This window comes from Panthera leo, chromosome A3, assembly GCF_018350215.1.
Source record: "Panthera leo isolate Ple1 chromosome A3, P.leo_Ple1_pat1.1, whole genome shotgun sequence".
NCBI classification, from domain to species: Eukaryota; Metazoa; Chordata; class Mammalia; order Carnivora; family Felidae; genus Panthera; species Panthera leo.
In genome coordinates this window covers 102118830-102138690 of record NC_056681.1, presented here as the reverse complement: position 1 = coordinate 102138690, position 19861 = coordinate 102118830, and the positions used below count along the sequence as shown (strand labels likewise).

The window sequence follows — 19861 nt, the reverse complement described above, 5'->3', positions numbered from 1 at the left end:
TTGATAAACGAACAATGTCTTGCAATACGAGTAGTATGTGATGCCGAACATCACATGATCACAACTGAGCCAATGATTCTTCTCTCTCTCTCTCTCTCTCTCTCTCTCTCTCTCTCTGAGGGATTGTGGATGATTGTCTCCCATGCTCAGATGCTCAGTCTCAGGCTGTGGTGTTTGGCAGAAATCAGTGATTTTTCAGAACGTTGGAAGGTGCCCACAGTTGGCACTAGTGTATTTTTTGTCCCTTCAAAGCACCTAGAGACAGTCCTTTGCTTTTCCATCCAAGACTAAGCTTAGGAAGGCTTTGCTTCATTCTAGGTCAGGCTGCCTGCAGATATAGACACTTTCCTCTGCTGCTTTATTGCCAGTTACATTAAATGCAATATATGACAAGAGTTTATTAATGCTATACTGTAGTCAACATATTGGTGTGGAATGCTTTGTGATTCTTTTATGGCTGCATTATAGAATGCATATAGAATGGCATTCTATTGTATCGATGTCTCATAATTCATTTAGCCAGGCTCCCATTGATAGACACTTGGGTTATTTCCAATCTTTTGCTTTTACAAGTGATGTGAAATGAGTAATTTTGATCATGTATCATTTCACATGGGTATATTTTCACCTGTAGGATAAATCCCCATGAATGAAATTGCTGGGCCAAAGGGGTTGTTTATTTGTATTTTCATAGTTATTATCAAATTTTCCTCTATATGAGTTGTACCAATTTATACTCCCACCTGTAGTATCTTAGAGTGGGGGTTTCCCCAGTCTTCCCAACAGGGTGTCTTGTTAAACTTTGATTTTTGGTGATCTGATAGGATAACACTGTTATCTCAAAGTACTGTTAATTCAATTTTCTTATAAGTTATGTTGAGCATGTTTTACTCTGTCCAAGATCTAATAGTATTTCCTTTTCTGTGGACTGCCTGTTAATACATTGTTTTGTTAGATTTTTGCCTATTGTTTTGTTGGATTTATGTTCATGTTTTTTCTAATGCTTTTGAGGGAACTCTTTATATATTAAACAAATTATCCCTTTGTGTGAGATACAGTTACAAGTATTTTTTCCCTAGGTTGTTTTGGTGTTTTGACTTTGCTTCTGGTGACTTCTGCAATTCTGAAAGTTTACTCTTTGCATCATTCATTCTTTATTCTTCACTCCATGCTTTTGATGATACTGGCCCCACTACTGAGAGTACCCTTTCCCTTCTTTTCTGTACAAGGAATCCTGCTCATTCTTTTAGGCTTGACTCATAGGTCGGTCCTCCTTGACCCTCTGTCCTTCACAGCGGATGTTTTCACTCCTCCTGTCTGCTCCTTTCATACTTTAGCTTACCTCTCTTTGCCAGGTTGCCTTATTTTTGCCTCTCCTTATATTTTGCCTTATATCTGCCTCTCCTATCTAACTAGAAATGCCTTACCTGTCTTGTTTCTGTAGCTCTTAGTACATAGCATTTCCCTAATACATGTTTGTTGAATAAATGAGTGGAGAAATTGTTGGTGGCTGTAACCACCAACCCTTCCTCCCTTACTTCAGCTGATCCTGTTCTTCAGATGAGACTTGTGTACCAAATATCCTTTTCTTGAAAAATGGAAATGAAGGGGAGGGATAGGGAGGCTTGTCTTTGCTGGCCGGTGATGTTCCTAGGTATTTTGCCACGCTCAGAGACGAGGATTGGGCTTACAGCTTCCCAAGGAGAACTCTCATGGCCCCATTTATCTTTACTCTTCTGGATCAGATCCCAGAAAAGGCAATTACCACATAGAAAAAAAAATATTTTTTCAGTGAAATTTATTTCAGAATCATTGAAGCAGAGTGATCATACTTAATCATTCATAAATATTCCTCTGTAAACAATCTGAGCTTATACATTTTTCAGCCTTGGTGAAAGGACTTGGTATAAAGATGGCACACTAGTGCAAATTAAATTAATTTCATAGATATTGAAGGCTCGGCTCTTTTCACAGACACTGATGCTTCTTGGCCCTCTTGACTTAAGTTAAATAGACTAACCCACCAATAAATAAATAAATAAATAGTTAAGAGGTTGTTCATCAGAGGCTGGGCACAAAAGACAGAGGGTTTCTTTGAACCTAAAGTGTAACGGTTTCTGCCAGGGTGGCTTTGAGTGAGTAGAAGAGATAAAGGTGACCTGGCTCAGTAGAGGGGACCTGAGGATTGGCCCTGGGAAGAAGGGGTTATTCCTCCTGGCTGGCGGACAGATCTTCTTAGCAGTGATTTAAGGAAGGCAGCTGTGCATTGATTAGATAATAGTGAAGTTCAGGCTGAGGCCATGTTTAAGCCCTTCTATTCCCCTTCCGCCAGCCAGCAGGGGTTTTTCAGCACATTTGGGCTCTTTTTAGGGTACAGGTCTCTTTAGGAAGCGCTTTCCATGATGAAGTCAGTTATATCCTGACCACCTTTGATATTTCCTAGGAAGACAGGCATTTCTTCTGCTTGAGAGGTGCTGATGTACCAGTTGGGGAACTGGGAAGACTCAAATTCCACATTGCCCTTGATTTCTGTCTTGTTGAAGACAAATCGCTTTTCCATCTTCTTCTTTGGGTAAACTTTGGGGTCTAACATCTGCAGCAAAACAGAAATAAGAATTTTTATGAGGGAAGGGACAAAGACACTCAGGTAAAGTTATTCTCTTGTTCAGCTAGAGAGGAAACTGATGAGTCATAGGACCAGGATCCAGACTCCTGATTTATCTTTGTGATACCAACTTTCTGTGTAGTGACTAAAAGAGCTTTTTCTCTTTTCTGAAACTTAGTATCAAATGGTAGGGAGCATAATATAAGTGAGAATTTAAAAAAAAATTTTTTATGTTTATTTATTTTTGAGACACAGAGAGACAGAGCATGAGTGGAGGAGGGCTAGAGAGAGAGGGGAGACACAGAATCTGAAGCAGGCTCTAGGCTCTGAGCTGTCAGCACACAGCCCGACGTGGGGCTCGAACTCACGAGCTGTGAGATCATGACCTGAGCCGAAGTCGGACGCTTAACCGACTGAGCCACCCAGGAGCCCCTATAAGTGAGAATTCTATTAAAAAGTGAACATTAGGTGAAAACTTGTAGGACTACCTAGTTTCCAGGGACTTTTGTTGTATTTTTCTCTATGGCCCTGGTTAGAATGACTTCAACTTAGAATTGAAACTTTTGCTGGCAAAGCTGGTTAGGGGGGTGGGGTGGCAGGTGATTTTGAGAGTGGAGGAGATGACAGGTGACAGCTCCCTTGAATTGATTCATTTCCTAAGGTGTCATTTACCAAATGGAGTAGCCCTAACAATGTTATAAGCCTTCTAAACCTAACACTGTATAATCTGTTGGGTGGTCACAATGGCAGGACATAATAACATCAGCAAAATGACTTAATTTTCCGTGGTGGGAGTGAAAGTTTCATGCATTTGGTAGTTACATTAAATGTATTTACATTTATGCAAAATTACCAAGTAGATACGCTCCCAGATTTTCTGAGCAAAAAAGGTAGTTGTTTTGGAAATAAATGAGGGCTAAATGTGCTTCAGTGAAGCCTAGGAAGCCTTCAGCCCCTGGTACTCACCTCCAGCTGTAGGGTGGGTTTCCCGTCTTTCATCACACAGGACAGGTACAGATTATTTTTCTTGATGCACAACACTACTGGTATCTTCTTACTATTTTCCTCCCCATGCACAAAGCTCATGCGGAACACCACTAGAGAACGGAAAGGGGCCTTGTGGTCAGGAACGCACAGCCTTGCAGGGCTGGCCCAACAACTGGACCTCGAGCCCAGGACTCGTACAATTAACATCTTCTGTGGGAACCCACACTAAGATTCTTATGGCCCAACAGACAGGATAACTTGGCTTGTCACAGACAGTAGCAGGGTTAGTTGCTTGATTCATATTTTCTAGAAAGAAGGTCTGCAGGGGTTTCTTAGAGCCTCATCACGGTGGCAATGAAGAATTAGGGGGTCTGATTTTTAAATGCTGAAAGAAGGAAGCCATTTTGTGACTGGCCACTGGCGTGCCCATCCGTATGGGCAGAACAATTTGATCAATGTGCAAGGCAAGAAAAGAGGGAGATCAGGGCTCCCGAAAGAAATCAGGCACAGATCTGTTTCAGGAACCTGGAGCAACAAGTGGGAAGAACTTGGGAGAGGTGAGGCTTAGCTGGGAAAAGTGGCTCCAAAGAGACGTTCATTTTAATCTTCCTTAGTCACCACCATCTCATTTGGGGGCCTTGAGGTCATGCTCACAACCCAGTTCTGAAGAAACAGGTTCGTCCTGGCCTGGCTGGGATGCCTCTCTCCAAGGTCAGCAGCCTTGGAAGGGAACAGCCTGCTCCTTTCAGCTGCTCCCTTGGCTGCCCTCTTGCATACAGGGTTCAGCCACAGTGGTGAGGTGCCAGGCGGATTCCCACAACTAATGGGCTCTCCAGACTTGAAACATTTGCTGGCTACAGTAGAGAGAGATAAGCTCCTGCTTGCCAGTAAAATTTCCCTACAAGGAACCATCTGGTATTGGGCGGGAAGGATGTTTGGGTTAAGGGGGCAGGGTTGGGAATGCAGATGGACACAGTATCTCTTCACCATCCTAGTTTCAACCTCAATGACAGGAAAAAGGAACCCACAGGCAGTTAGGTCATGTCCATCAAATGACCCCTTTCTAATGGAAGCATTGACATTACACTATCATTCAAAGACTTGGCTGGACAGTGGTCCTGGGTGTGCTTGAGCATTCTAATTTCTCAGAGTCTCATCTCTTGCTAAAAAATGAACATGCTAAGGGAATCAATCTGGTGTCCTTGCTAGGACCAAAACACAAATGTTTACCTGTTATACATTATACATTTTTCCACTTAGGTCATAATTTGCCTTATTGTACTACTTTGTTAAAAATGTGGAGAGTTAGCACAGGGTCAGGAGGCCAAGAAAAGAATCAAAACGTCCCCAGTTACCTTGTTGGTTCATATTCTGTCCATTGAGGTGGAGAGCCCGAAGCTCGTATGAGCCAGACAGCACCAGGCTCTTTTGGCTTATGTCTCGGAACGTGTAGTCCTGTGACTGTATGGCCGCGTCACACACAAAACCGTCATCCCACGTGTCACAGATGATGGGTTCTGAAATGTGGAGCATATATGCTGTTTAGGAGGAAAATTGGAAAGGCAGGCCGGATGATGTAAGGCAGCCGAATTTGGTGTTTTGGAGGACATCTGAGCATGTGTAGCTGGTCTTTGATTATAACTGGTGGGGAGGAAGTTGGGGTGTGCGAGAACTCTGGACTTGGCATCATGAGACGTAGATTTGGGCTGCAGTTCCATTGCCGGCTGCAGACTAACAATAGAGCTACTCACGTAAAATGGCAACGGCCATAACACTAGCCCAACAGGGACAGTGTGAGACTTGCAGGAGGTAGTGCAGATGAAAACCTCTGAGAATGGTAGAGTAACTGGCAAATGTGAATAGTTATGGCGCTTTTGTGTTAAGAATAGTTTCAACTAAATTCATTTAGTTTCTAGGCTTCTCTGTTTTTCTCTCATTGCTGGCGCTTCTACATTTGAAGGACTTTAGCTTTAGGGTAGGTTAGTTGTCTGTTGAGTTATGGACTCTGAAAAGGACATGACCAGAGATCTCCTGTCTGCCCTTGGTTCTCATTAAGTACCTTCTTCAAAGATGCAGCAAAAGAGGCTCTTCAGGTCCTCACCCTGGAGGGGCCGTGAGCAGGGAAAAGATATCTTCTTCAGTTTCTCCATAGCCACAATGACCGACACGGCATGCCTAAGACTCTTGTCGTCGGGCTGGTGGGAGATTTGCAACTGGATGCCCTCATCTCCCAGAAAACTGTGGCTCAGGTTTTGGAGGCAGCCCTGTGGAGAGAGCCAGGAAGAGTATGTTAAGGTGGTTGGGCCAGAGAACTTCCGTTTTGACATCAGAGAAGTAGAAGGGGCCTTAGAGATAACTGAGCTTCTAATGATAAACTCTCTTCTCTCTGAAGCATATAGAGGTTAAGTGGTTTACCCAAGGACACATGGTGAGTTAGAGACAGAACCCAAACCGGAACTGTGGGCTTTCTGATGGCCTAGAGGGTATTCTTTTAGAATAAAACCTATGTCTACCTCATTTATCTTCTTCACAAACTACTCCACCTGGCCATAAATTTATACCTTCTTCAACTGTGTCCTCTTGGGTCCCTAATGCTCTAACACTGTATATTTAATTTTTCATGGCAATGATGATCATAACATTTTCTATTCATCTATGTTCATTCAACAGGTTTTTAATTATTCTATACAAGTTCTTTCTTTTTTTCTAAACACTGTTTTATAAGCATTCTACAAATACTTTACAAGTGGTTACTATGTGTGAAATACGTTCCCACTTTCCCGTTATTCAGAGAAACCGCAAAACTGCATGAGGGCTTAAGTGAGGTTGCCCTGGTGGCTGATAATGGTTTGAATGCTCAACAGTTAAAGAGGCCTCTAACAGCACAGAGGAAAGCTGAGTGAGAGAAGTTCCTGCTCACAGCTGAGGCTCCAGATGAGGCAGAGGGAGAGACAGGCTGTGGAAGAAACAGCAGGGAAAGAGCCAGACAGAGAAGCACCCCGCCCCCCACCACCTCCCCTCAGGGCTGGAGTAAACCAGTTACTGGTTTTAAAGCATTTAGAGAAATAGGCTTTGAACAGCAATAGGGACTGACTTATTAGGCTAGAGGAAGCTGCCATGAACTGAAGAAGAAAAAAAAAAAAAGTCCGAGAAAAGTGGCTGCTTGCTAATCTGTGCAACTGACCTGGCTGGGTTGATGGCACCTTGGAAAGTTATTAGGCCTCATACAGAAAAGAAGGGACATCCTGAACGTCAAAATGGCTCTCAGTAAAGGTGAGAGTCAGAGAAACACCCATTTCCTGGGATAAACTTAGCTATCACTGACAGTATTTCAGAACTGAAGGTTACAGGAGGCCAAGAGCTAAGAGATCATCTAGTGCATGCCCCTTATATTTCAGAGGTCCAGGGGGTGAAATGGCTTCTTTAAGGTCAAATAGCAAGTGAATGATTTTCTCTCAACTCCCAATTCATCTTTTTGTTTACATCATCCACATCTTATTGTCATCAGCTCTATCCCAGGGAGCAAAAAGCTATTCTACCTTTAAAGGGGGCAGATGTACATGAACTCCCAAGGACTTCAGTGACTAATGTAGGCTGAACCCTCTCTTAAAAGGAGAATTAAATTTGCACTGGAGCCGGGGCCGCCTTCCAAACAAGAGATAGCAAACTTTATCCCCACAGCCATTCCTCCTCGCCCTCCCTGAACATGGCCACCATCGCCAAGCCCCAGTGAGTGACTGTGGGAGCGATATCGTGCCATCCGCATCTGCCTCACTGGAAGAGGTGAAAGTCCTTCCGTCACAAAATGCCACGGGAACAAGGTGGCCCAGAACCCTTTTCCTGGAGCCTTTCTCATGTCAGAGTCCCTCCAGGAGTTGTGAGCTTGGCCCACGGTCTCACCTTCATCTTTTCGGGGCCATCAGCCTCAAAGAACAGGTCATTCTCATCACTGTAATAAAAACAGAGAGATTGCTCAGTTAGTCTCCCAGACACGTTTTGTTTTCCCTTCCCTGCAAACAGTCTCCACTATTAATAGGAAACTCAAATAGCCTGTCTCTTAAAGCTACTGAAAGCTGTTGACAAGTTTTATGCTAATATACACGGGCAGCATGGGAGGTGGGGCAGATATCCTTTGTACTCTCTGTTGGAGCCTGAGACCTAACTTCCAGCCCAGTTAACATCTGAACTTTTGCTCTCCATCAGGCCAAACTTTGCCAAGGAGTCCCCTGTACTGTGCACTTGGAATCTTTTTTTCCTGTTTGTCATCTGCAGGAAGCCCCTGTAGCAACCACATCTGGATGTCCTATGCGGTCCCAAGGCTGGACTTGTAGTGGGAAATATGTCTTTAAACCAGATTCACTTGGAACCCCACTTGCCACTGGAAGAGGCAGTTTGGGGGACAAATCTGATCTCCAAGCACAGATAACACTCCACTCTTGAAAGAGGAACCCTGCTCACATTGCTAGTCTCAGTCTCCCCACTGACCTGTAGTAAGCCATCATTTCACTGGTGAGTTCAGGTACTGCTGCCATGGCCATTTCAGAAACCTGGGTAAAGAGGAGAAAATGAGTAACTTCTTGCCAGGCCAGTCCCCACGAGGGCCGCCTTCTTATGTGAATTTCCCTTAGCGCCTGCAACATGGCAGGCATGCAGAGAAACAGCCTTTGAATGAATGAGTGAGTGTGTGAAAGAGCCTTCCTTTGGGTCCAGAAGAAACAGTTGCTAACCCAAACCCAAACCAGGAGCGTATTCGTTAGATCTGGAGCAGAGGCTTTGACACTGATCTCTCAGATGTCTGCTGCTACATAAGCAGTGCCCATTCCCAGAATATTTCACAAATCATAACCATAGTAGTACATGTGGTATCTTTATAGAAAACCCAGCCCTTAGACAGAGAGGAAGGGAGAGAGGGACAGAGAGACTTGATTAGGATCGAGTCATAAAGAAGAGTTAGTTCAAGTTGTACCTGAGTAATGAAGACTGACTGGAGAGAATAGAATCCCGGAGTGGGCTGCTGTGCCTCGAGAGATCTGCTCTCTGCCAATTTCAATCTCATTCTTTTATATTCTTTAAAAGCAGAAGTAGAGAGCTGAGAAATTTCCCCTTTGGTTAACTAATTTCACAATCAAGTTTTTTAAAAAAAGAATTGATGGGAACTTCCGGGAGAAGATAAAATGAAATAATTCTCTAGGCCATGGAAAGGCAAATGGTAGCAAATGATGACACATCTTTGCAAATGTGTCATTATGCAAATATGTATTGTTTTCCTGAAAACAATTACATGAATGGTGTCAATATTAAAATACAGGATTTTCCTAGGTTAGAATAATGTTTTAATTTGGGATCGCTGGGGGCAAAGTGGAGGACATAGAGATACATACCCAAATGTGATTCCTCACTCATGCATTGTACTTAAATTTAGGAGGCTTCCCACTTGGAGATGGATTAAGGGGTAAAAAGAAATGACAGTAACCCTCCCAGTCTGTATTGAGGGTGCTGTTTTCTACTTTGGGAGCTCAGGGTCCATTATAGGAGCCTCTGGAGAGACAGTTGACCTCCTAGGATGGGGCAGAAAAAATATATTTATGCAGGGGTTAGGCTCCTGATGGGGCTGGGGGAACCTTGGAGACAAGCTCATGCAACCCTTTCAGAACAGGTGCTGGTACCCTAGCCAGTTACAAATGTAATCAGTATCAATGCTTGGTGAACAGTGCATGAGCCTGGATTGAGAATGTATTTGAAAAGATTGTGAACAAGTCAAGCTTTCAGGAGCACAATTCCTTCTTAAAATGCAGATAAGATGTTTTCTGCTCAAAATAATTTTTCTGTTAACTCTGAAATGTGAACTATTTTTTTAAAGTTTATTTATTTATTTATTTATTTGGGGGGAGAGAGAGAATGAGAATGAGGCGGGGAGGGGCACAGAGAGAGACAGACAGAGGATCCGAAGTGGGCTCTGTGCTGACAGCAGACAGCCTGATGTGGGGCTCGAGCTCACAAACCCAAGACCATGACCTGAGTGGAAGTCAGACACTTAACCGACTGAGCCACCCAGGCGCCCTTGGACTATTGTTTTTATAAGACTATCTAGCTGCAACTATATGTCTTGGTATCTCCAAGAGTTATTAGACTTTTTTCCCCCCAGATCTATTGAGATATAATTCAAAAATAACACTGTGTAAGTTTAAGACGTACAACACAACAGTTTGCTATACATATATGTTGCAAAAAAGATTACCACTAAGGTTAATCAACACATCCATCACCTCATGTAATTATGTGTATATATCCTTTTTGGTGAGAACATTTAAGATCTACCCTGAGAGCAATTTTCAAGTACAGGTATATGATATGGAATAGTTAACAATAGTCACCATGTTGTATATTAGATTCCTAGAACTTATTCATCTTGTAACTTGAAGTTTGTATCCTTTGACCAAACACACTCTCCCCATTCTTTTCTCTGTTTCTATGAGTTTGCCTTCTTCTTCTCTACTTCCTCCTCTTCCTCCTCCTTATTCTTTTTCTCCTCTTCCTCCAAGATTCCACATATAGGGGGAATAATAAAGCATTTGTCTTTTTCTGTCTGACTTATTTAACCTAGTGTAATGCCCTCAAGGTCCATCCATATGGTCACAATTGGCAGGATTTCCTTCTTTTTTTATGGCTGAATAATATTCCTCTCTCTCTCTGTCTGTGTGTGTGTATGTGTGTGTGTTTGTGTGTGTGTGTCATATAAAATATCTTTGACCCATTCATATGTTGGTTGACATGTATGTTGTTTCCATGTCTTGGCTGTTGTGAATAAAGCTGCAATGAATTTGTGAACGCAAATGCGTGAGATAGTGATTTCATTTCATTTAGCTATATACCTAGAAGTGGAAATCCTGGATCATGTGGTAGTTCTATCTTTAATTTTTTGAGTAACCTCTATATTGTTTTCCATAGTGGCTGTACCAATTTACATTCCCACCAACAATGCTCTAGGGTTCCCTTTTCTCTACACCCTCAGTGATATCTCTTCTGCTTTTGATTCGAATTTCCCTGATGATTAGTGGTGTTAGGCATCTTTTCATGTAGCTGTTGGCCATTTGAATTTCTTTGTTGCAAAAATGTCTATTGAGGTCCTCTGCCCATTTTTTTAATTGGATTATTTATTTGTTTATTTTTGCTATTGAGTTATAGGTGTTCCTTATAAATTTTGGATATTAATCCCTTACCTGTATTATGGCAGATACCTTCTCCTATTCTGGAGATTGCCTTTTTGTTTTGATTGTTTCTTTTGCTGTGCAAAAGCTTCTCAGGGTGACATAGTCCCCCTTGTTTGTTTTTGCTTTTGTTGCTTGTGTTCTTGGTGTCATATCCACAAAACCATTGTCAAGAATAGTGCCAAGGAGCTTTCCTCCTATGTTTTCTTGTAGGAGCTTTACAGTTTCAGGTCTTATTTTTAAGTCTTTAATCTATTTTGAGTTAATTTTTGTAAATGGTGCAAGTTAGGGGCCTCTAATTTCATTCTTTTGCATGTGAATATCCAGTTTTCCCAACACCATGTATTAGAAAGACTATCTTTTTTACACTGAGTATTCTTGACTCCCATGTTAAATATTAGCTGACCACGTATGCATGGGCTTACGTCTGGACTCTCAATTCTATTCCTTTGTTCTATATATCTTTTTATGCCAGTACCATACTGTTTTGGTTACTATGGCTTTGTAGTTTAGTTTGAAATTAGGAAGTGTGATGCCTCCAGCTTTGTTCTTTTTCAAGGTTGCTTTGGCTATTCAGGATCTTTTGTGGTTCCCTACAGATTTTAGGATTTTTTTTTTCCATTTCTGTAAAATATGCCACTAGATTTTTTTTTTTAATTTTTTTTTAACGTTTATTTATTTTTGAGACAGAGAGAGACAGAGCATGAACGGGGGAGGGGCAGAGAGAGAGGGAGACACAGAATCGGAAGCAGGCTCCAGGCTCTGAGCCATCAGCCCAGAGCCCGACACGGGGCTCAAACTCACAGACCGTGAGATCGTGACCTGAGCTGAAGTTGGACGCTTAACCGACTGAGCCACCCAGGCGCCCCTAGATTTTTAATAGTTGTTGCATTGAATATATAGATAGCTTTAAGTAGTATGGACATTTTATTTTATTTTATTTTATTTTATTTTATTTTATTTTAATTTTTTTTAACGTTTATTTATTTTTGAGACAGAGAGAGACAGAGCATGAACGGGGGAGGGTCAGAGAGAGGGAGACACAGAATCTGAAACAGGCTCCAGGCTCCGAGCTGTCAGCACAGAGCCCGACGCGGGGCTTGAACTCATGGACCGTGAGATCATGACCTGAGCCGAAGTCGGCCGCTCAACCGACTGAGCCACCCAGGTGCCCCGTAGTATGGACATTTTAATGTATTAATTATTCCAATTCACAAACATGGGATATCTTTCCACTTATTTGGGTTTTCTTCAGTTTCTTTCATCAATGTCTCAAGTTTTCAGTGTACAGGTCTTTCACCTTCTTGGTTAAATTATTCCTATTTATTTTATTGTTTTTGATACTATTGTAAATGGGATTCTTTTTTCTTTATCAAACTTTGTTTAACTCAGAGACCAGCAGAATGCCTGCCCAGGGTAGCCCTCACATTTGTAGAATGATTGAATGACAGGTCATAAACTATGCATGGAATCTAGGAATGGGGCCTTCCCCACTTCTTTTGGCACATCTAAATTATAACATTTATTATGGCAATGAATTGAAACCTTACTGGCTTATCTGGTTCCCTTAGGAAACTGTGAACTCTTTTTTTAAAATTTTTTTAATTTTAATTTTTTTTAAGGTTTATTTACTTTTGGGAGAGAGACAGAGAGACAGAGTGTGAGTGCGGAGAGACAGAGAAAGAAGGAGACACAGAATTCAAAGCAGGCTCCAGGCTCTGAGCTGTTAGCACAGAGCCTGACGCGGGGCTCAAACTTGCCAACTATGAGATCCTGACCTGAGCCGAAGTCAGACACTCAACTGACTGAGCCACCCAGGTGCCCCAGGAGGCTGTGAACTCTTAAAGTTGGGTCTAGCACAGTGCCTAGCATGCAAACTGAGACAGTAAAACTTGCTGCCTGCATGGGTGCGCAGGAATTTGACAGTTTTCCCTCAAATAAGTATGTGCCTACTATGTGCCAGGTACTGTGCTTGCTCTATGTTGTCCGTAGGAGAGAGTTCCTGACTTTTCCAGGTAGGAGGGAAATAGACCTTACTGTGGGGCAAGGATCACTCAACAAACTGGCTCACCGAGCAGCCTTCTGAATCTTAATTAGGCTCCTAATACCTTGATATCAGGAAGGTGGTCACAAGAATGCCGTCCTTGGTAAGTTGTATGTTCCACAGGGAATCTAAAAGCTGCCTCCTGTTCAGTGCATCAATTTCTTGTGAGTTTGGTAAGCAATAGTCAGTTCTCAACTCTGAACCCTCATAAAATTGAATGGCTGTTTTTGCAGACACGCTAGAGGTCCTGTCTAGGGAACCTGATGGACATTTCTGTTTTGCTTCCACAGTCTTCACTCTACAAATTAACACTGGTCCCCAAACTTCACTGAAGGAATTACTACCTTCCTCAGAGTCTTTTTGCTGGGGTCAGCAGGACCCGGTGGTCTGATAGCTCTGTGGGCTCTCTTGACAGACAACACAGAGATGCCTTCAGCCTGTTGATGTGATTAGAAGCTGAGTGAAGGAGGGTGAAAGCCAGTGACAGAAAGGGAGGTCTGCAAGAGACTCAAGCGTCATTTGTGAGTTAAACCATTCTATTTCTAAGGACTTGAGACTGAGGTCAGGAGTCTCAAATCTACTTCTCTATCTTCTAGCATCCAGGTTGCATGAGTTCCCATTCTTTTTTGCTCAAGGGAAATTTTGGAGCCATGGGGCAATGCCCCTTGACGTAGTAGTTTCTACAGTTCTGCCATGTCTCATCCCAGCCCCATAGCCTGGACCCCAAACCTGGCAGCATCCTGACATCTTAGGAAGTGAAACCTCTTATTGTGTCAGGCAGGCATATTGCACAATACGTGTATCAAACCCTGTCTCTCCAAGAAGACTAGTCAGGCCACAGAACTTCCTTCAAGTCCCTAATAAACGGAAAACTTACTACAGAAATAGTTGCACTGGGGGAGGACCTAGAAGAGTGACGGTGGTGTAGATGGCAATGCAGGCCCACAAAAATGGAACAAGCAGAAGTGGGGAGTTGGCAATGCCAGGATGTAGTGGGAAGATTCATCTCTTGAGTCATTCAAGCCCTTACCAACTGCACGTTGCCCTCTGTGCTGGTCATCTTTCCAAGACAGGAGACTGGCATTTAGTCAGAGCGGGTGCTCTGGTGCCACCTTATGTCTCATATTAAGCCTCTCGCCTCTCTTATCACACCTGGCCTCACCCAATGGTCTTTAATCATTTTAAACACAAAGACAACCCAAATAATCATGGGTTAGTTCTTATATTATCATGTTTAATTGTAGTATCTACTCTCTGCCATGGGCCATTTCTTTCTTATTGACTCTCTTGTGCAGAACAGCATTAAGGCATGACTGTCCCCACCATTTTTGCCAAGTCCCATCTCATCCTTGGCATTGACTTCCAATATTCTTAAGAGTCTTTCATTTTGGGGGCACCTGAGTGGCTCAGTCAGTTGAGCGTCCAACTTCGGCTCAGGCCATGATCTCATGGTATGCCGTCAGCGCAGAGCCTGCTTTGGATCCTCTGTCTCCCTCTCTCTCTGTCCCTCCCCCCTCTCAAAAATAAACATTAAAAAAAAAGAGTCTGTCATTTCTTTCCACCATTTCCATGGGTCTTTCTGGTGTCTGAAAGTATTTACAGTGTCCTGTGTAGCCATGCCAGTCTCCATGGATACTTCTCTCCTTTTCTTTCTGTTTCAGTGATTACTTCAGATTGGGAGAGTGTGATTTTAGTTTTGAGACCTCTGCTCTTCCTTGTATAGCATCATCTCCATTGGGCCTGCCCCACTCTTGGATCCAGGTACTCAGGGCAGATAGGCAGATTCCAGGGATGGGCCATTTCCCTGCTTGGTCTAGAACAAGGAGGACTCAAATATATAGGCAGGCCACTGGGTCTGGTGAGGCATATGGTCTGCAGAGGCTTCTCCCTGTTGACTGAGTCATTATTCCACCTCTGAGAGGCCAATGGAAACTTGTCTTTCCTTTGGATTCAGTAGCAAAAGCCCTTTTGGTAGGTAAGGGGGATGCCAGGCATTTCTACTCTATATCTTTTATTGCACATAATGGGTATAAGACAGTCAGCCCCAAACACAGGGCTCTAGTGCCGCTTATACTAGGAGTCTGGAAACATTGTCTATAAAGAGCCAGTTAGTAAATATTTTAGGTTTTGTGGGTCTTGGGGTCTCTGTTGCAACTACTTAAGTCTCCCATTATTGTGAGAAAGCAGCCATAGAAAACATGTAAATGAATGAGCTTAACTGGATTTATCTTTCAGGTCATAGGATGCAAGCCCCTGTCTTATACCATTGTATTAAATCATTTTTCTCAGATGTAAACTTAGAAATAATACTTAAAAAAAAACCACCCGTCCTTTATTGAGCAACTATTACGTACCAGGTGCTTCTTTTCATTGTCTTATTTAGTCTTTATAATAAACTTTAAGGCAGATAGTATGACCCATTTCACCTATGTGAAAACTGAGGCTGACAGAGATAACTTATCTAAGATCACACAACTAGTAAATGCTGGAACCATGACTCAAACATGGTTTGGTTGAACCTAAACCAGATTCTTTTTTTTTTTTTTTAAATCACTGAGCCAAATCACTGTGTTAATTGTTACACACATTTTTTTTAAATCCCATCTTGTGCTGTCCACAGTGCACAGACCTCTTTCTCAATGATCCAATTATCTTCTAAATGACATTGGCTTGGCAGATTCATGAATCTTGGCAACTCTGCCCATAAATGTTTCCACACTGTCCTTTTAGGATTAGGGTAAACTCTGTTCCCTTGTCCTCCCTCCTTATCCCACCTGGCTGTGACATGTTATGTGAATTATCTTCTTTCTCCTTCTCTCAGGGTCGCCCTGGGACTTTGCGAACTGGGTGTTTATTTCTCTCTCTTCCCTTTTCTGAGTTTCTTCCTTATTCCTTTTCACTTTCTCACCTGCTCCTGTCAGCTCTGTTGTTTGATTTCTTTTGTCTTTTCCTATCTCCTCAAGACTTTGTTATAGCACTCTCAAAAAAAAAAAAAAAAAATCCCTTTAGGATTACTACCCTTGGAATCATCAGCTTAAAAAAAAAATAATGCTTACAAATACTTTGCTCCTAAAATTATGATGAAATTCTTCTCTCCTAAACTGCCTGGGGTGTGTGTATTCTACTTGCTGGTTATTACATAATTGAAGGTGATTTGGCCATTTCCTTCCAGGGTTCAGTTAATTTCGCTTCTCCAATCACTTCCTCCTTATTGGCTGTAACTGAGTTTTCTATCTTCTGGAAATAGGAAGTTCCTAGTCAAGCCACTCAGGATTTGTTGGGTTCAATGGTCCAGTCTGGGGCCCAGATTCTAGATGGTTGATCTCCCCTAATTACTAAGCAATGTGGAATGAGGAAGTCTGATTGTATAAAGGTATTATAAACATTCTGCCCAAACTCCAATATAATGGATAGGTATTCCAGAATTCACCAACCTCTGACTTGGGTTTCCTTTTTCTCCGTGGCATTAGAGGGTTGGAAAATCTTCCAGCATGTAGTAATGAGTCTATGAGGCTGCCTCACATGACCCATTTTTCAAAGTAGGTTTTCACAAGGGAGGATGTTTGATATGATAGTTCTAGAAATGATCTATCAAAGTTAACTGATGACGTGCAAGCAGAAAGTTGTATGTTAGAACTAGTAGTGATTTACAAAACATCCTTCTCAGGCTTTTTGTTAATATACATGCTCATTTTCAGAGTTTCAAATAATACAAACATTTAAAGTACAAAGGAGAAGCCCTTCACTACCCCTCTGCCCCACTGCCTTTCTCACTGGATGAGCCATTTCACCAGAAAGTATCCCAGTCACTGCAACCCAAGGACTCACCCATCCATTCATTCATCAACCACCATCAGCTGTTTGAATAGGTCTTTTTTTTGAGCACTTCCTGACTGCCTGGGATCTGTAGATTTCTCTCCATCTTCATACTCCATTGTCAATTCAAACCCTTCTCCCTTCTTACCTAAGGCATTTAAATCATCTCCTAATTGGTTTGATTGCTGCCATGGAAGCTCCATCCATCCATTCATTCCTTGTACACCAGCCACAGGGATATATATCTCCACAAAGCAAATCTGGTGACATCAAGCCCTTGCTCACATTTCATCACTGGCTCCCTATCTCCTTTGTGAATGAGTCCAAGCACCAGAGCATGCCAGGCAAGGTCCACCATGGAATCCTCTGCTCTCCTCTCCTACCCCACACTTTAACCTTCCCAAACTATTTGTAGTCCCTTGAATGCAATATTCTTTCTAGCCTCTGTGCTTTCGCACAACCTGGAACCTCCGTCTCCTCTTTGTAGTTTGTCCATCGTCTGATCCTTCAAGACTCAGTTCATACTTTACCTCCTCCATAACATGCCCCTTCCCAAGCTAAATGGTGGGTGTCCTTCCTCTGTGCTGTGAGCCTCTAACACCCTCCGCAAACCTCCGTCATCATGCTTTATTTGCTCACCTCCCTTACTATTAACATACCTGTTGCAGGGCTTGGATTATAGCTCTCATTTCCATGCCTTGCACATGACAGTGCTTCACGAATGTTGGCTGACCAAATGAATGAAAGCCAGGAGTGATCATGCTGCCACTCTCATGGCTTCCATCTTGAGCTAGCTTCCTCTGACAAGAAAGTACTTCCTTAGAAAAGAATATCCTGGATTAAAAACAGAGACTCACCAGAAGCACAATGTCCAGCTCAGAATGAGCTCCTCAGTCAGCAGCCTTGTTGATAAGCAGAGACAGCAGGTCGGCCTGATCTGGGCCTGATCCGGGATGTTGTCCTCCTGGAAAAGTTTAGTTCCTTCTGCAAAGGCACAGTGAACACCTTGCTACCCTGGCTTGAGTCAGAACGGTGTCCATCTACTTTTCTGGGGAATCCTGAGCTCTTTATGAAGTCTTCTGGGACAGGGAGGTGACAGGAGCTGTCACTATTACCAGGAAGAGATGGTGTTCTGTTCCATGTTTCATCACAAATGCCTGGGAGGTACATTTCTGGAGAGACACTCCCATTTTACCCAAAAGGCAATTTTCAGGTGTTTCTTTAGGACTTTTCCCAATTACTCTGGGAATGTGGGAGGTCCAGAAAGATGAAATCAGAGGTGATGACAAGTCAGGGTAAGTAGCTTTTGGAATGACTTCCATCATTCATCCCACCAGGCACCATGTAAGTTGTGTTTGTGGTGCATGTGTGCTATGGGTGCACAGAGGAAGGAGAACAAAACTATACAAGCCATGGTACTTGTCCTCAAGGAATTTTTGCAAATGCCTACGATTTAAGGCAGAATATGGCAGGTGTTGTGAGGTGTATAAACTGCCATGGAGGGGTCATCTGCCCTTTCCTCTACATGCGCTTAGGGACATGGCCAGGTCAGAGGAGGGGGAGAAACATGGTTTGGCTCTCGGTGAACTGAGAGTGCTCTGGGCTGCACACTGAGATGGTGTTTGGGAAATTGTGGGTTCATGTTGGAGGGATTGTTCACTGCAGAGCAAAGTGAGGACGTGAAAGCACCAGGAAAGGCATGAGGTGAGTGGTGAGTGTCTCCTCACTTTGGACCAGGGACTGTAAGAAAGAAGTAGGCTGACCTTGGCAAACTGGGCTGTGGACTGGGGTCTCCATGTGGTCATTGTTGCTCTCTGGCTTGGAGCCCTGAAAGGAATGGATACCTACTGTCAGACATCCTGGGGAGAAGGCACGCTGGGCCAGGAGGAGGGCCCTGGTGCGTATGGGGTAAATCTTAGGCATCTGGCAGCTGGGGCGAGGACTCTGAGCCTTGGACCTGCCTGGAACCCATCGTGGGGGGTAGGGGCAGGGGAAGTGGGGGTGAGCTGGTTCCTACCACACTGAGAGACTCTAAGAGTGAGGCAAGGAAGGAGGCCGTGGACTGTGGGCCTGGAGGTAGCCACACTGCGCGTGGCAATTTTACTCCCCTTCTTTCATCCTCAAGCCTTCAGAAAAGCCTCATTGAAGGCAGGAAGGTGGTCTCAGAGATTTAGAGGAGGGCAATATATCTTCTCCAGAGCTGATAGGACAGGAGCAGTTAGGAGGCATTGTGTGCCCAGCAGTGCAGCCACCTCATGAATGGTCCCCAAGGTCAGGGGCTGGGTGCCTTTGCTCACTGTAGTATCCCCAGACACTAGAGCAGCGCCTAGCAGGTAGCCGGTGCTCAGTACAATTCGATTGACTTGAATGAATGAATGAATGAATGAATGAGTGAATGTCACCAGCAGCAGTGTGAGTGTGGCAAACTGAGGTGGAGGTCGGAGGGAGATTCTGAGACAGTGTCCTTGGGACTCTTAGAAGGTGATCACTGGGGATGCATTTCTGTCCTCATAATTAGGCATAAGGCATATTTGACCCCTATGAAACCTGGGCGTGTTGTAAGTGGTTAATGAATTGAAATAGAATGTGTTATTCAAAATGTACTACTTTGGCATGTGGATTATTTTGAGCTGAAGGCAATCAGACTCAAAACCCAGCTTATTACCTCTCCCTAAAATACCTAAACTACCTAAAATAATTTAGATAAGGGGCCTGTACCAGAAAGAGGGCTATTACCAGAGATAAGTTTTATCTGTAAGACTTTTCTGCTTCAGAGGGCAAACATCTGATAACCACACATCTTATCTGCGTGCGAATTGTCCTCCTTCCCTCTGAAGCCCCAGGCCCCTAGTCTTTTCCCTAGCTCAGAATGGCTCCATTGCTTGACTGCTTTGGGTCTCATATTTTTATGGGGCCTCTATGCAAATGAAATTAAATTTGCTTTTCTCCCGTTAATCTGTCTTATAGCAATTTAATTATTAGACCAGCTAACAAACCTAGAAGAGAAGAAGGGAAATTTTGTCTGCCCGTACAGAATCCTCACCACTGGCCTTCCCCCATCCAGGAGCCCAACTTCACCTTCCCCCTCCCTGGATGTCTGCTTCAGCAGGGCATCTGGCAGGTTTGTACTGTGCAAAGGGAGGCCTAAGGAAATGGTTACTGGGGTCTCTGCATCCAGACATGATCTGAAGAGGAGTGGTT

At 43.3% G+C, this 19861-nt stretch overlaps 2 protein-coding genes across 6 annotated transcripts in view; one reads left to right on the top strand and one right to left on the bottom strand.

Moving 5' to 3' along the window:
• LOC122216320 (interleukin-36 gamma-like) overlaps positions 1-19861 on the top strand; it is a 128835-nt gene that overhangs the window by 23026 nt on the left and 85948 nt on the right. The window contains exon 1 of one of the 3 annotated variants that reach the window (XM_042932998.1): positions 18079-19781. The exons of 1 other annotated variant lie outside the window; for it this stretch is intronic. The gene's annotated coding sequence lies outside the window, so the exon portion shown is untranslated. Of the gene's footprint in view, positions 1-18078; positions 19782-19861 lie in introns of those variants that run through there. One more of the 3 variants, XM_042933013.1, reaches the window with a different exon arrangement.
• Positions 981-17588, bottom strand: IL1B (interleukin 1 beta). Of its 3 annotated transcripts, none has more exons than XM_042932994.1 (7): positions 17518-17588; positions 8078-8139; positions 7493-7541; positions 5652-5856; positions 4948-5109; positions 3572-3702; positions 981-2593 (listed from the first exon to the last, which is right to left on the bottom strand). In XM_042932994.1, the coding sequence occupies exons 2-7, from the start codon at positions 8128-8130 to the stop codon at positions 2384-2386; spliced, it is 810 nt and encodes a 269-aa protein (XP_042788928.1). In that variant the 5' UTR covers positions 8131-8139; positions 17518-17588; the 3' UTR covers positions 981-2383. The 3 variants fall into 3 exon arrangements, with proteins under 3 accessions (XP_042788928.1, XP_042788927.1, XP_042788926.1); XM_042932993.1 differs by lacking the exon at positions 17518-17588 and adding an exon at positions 8559-8688; XM_042932992.1 differs by lacking the exon at positions 17518-17588 and having other exon boundaries at positions 8078-8299.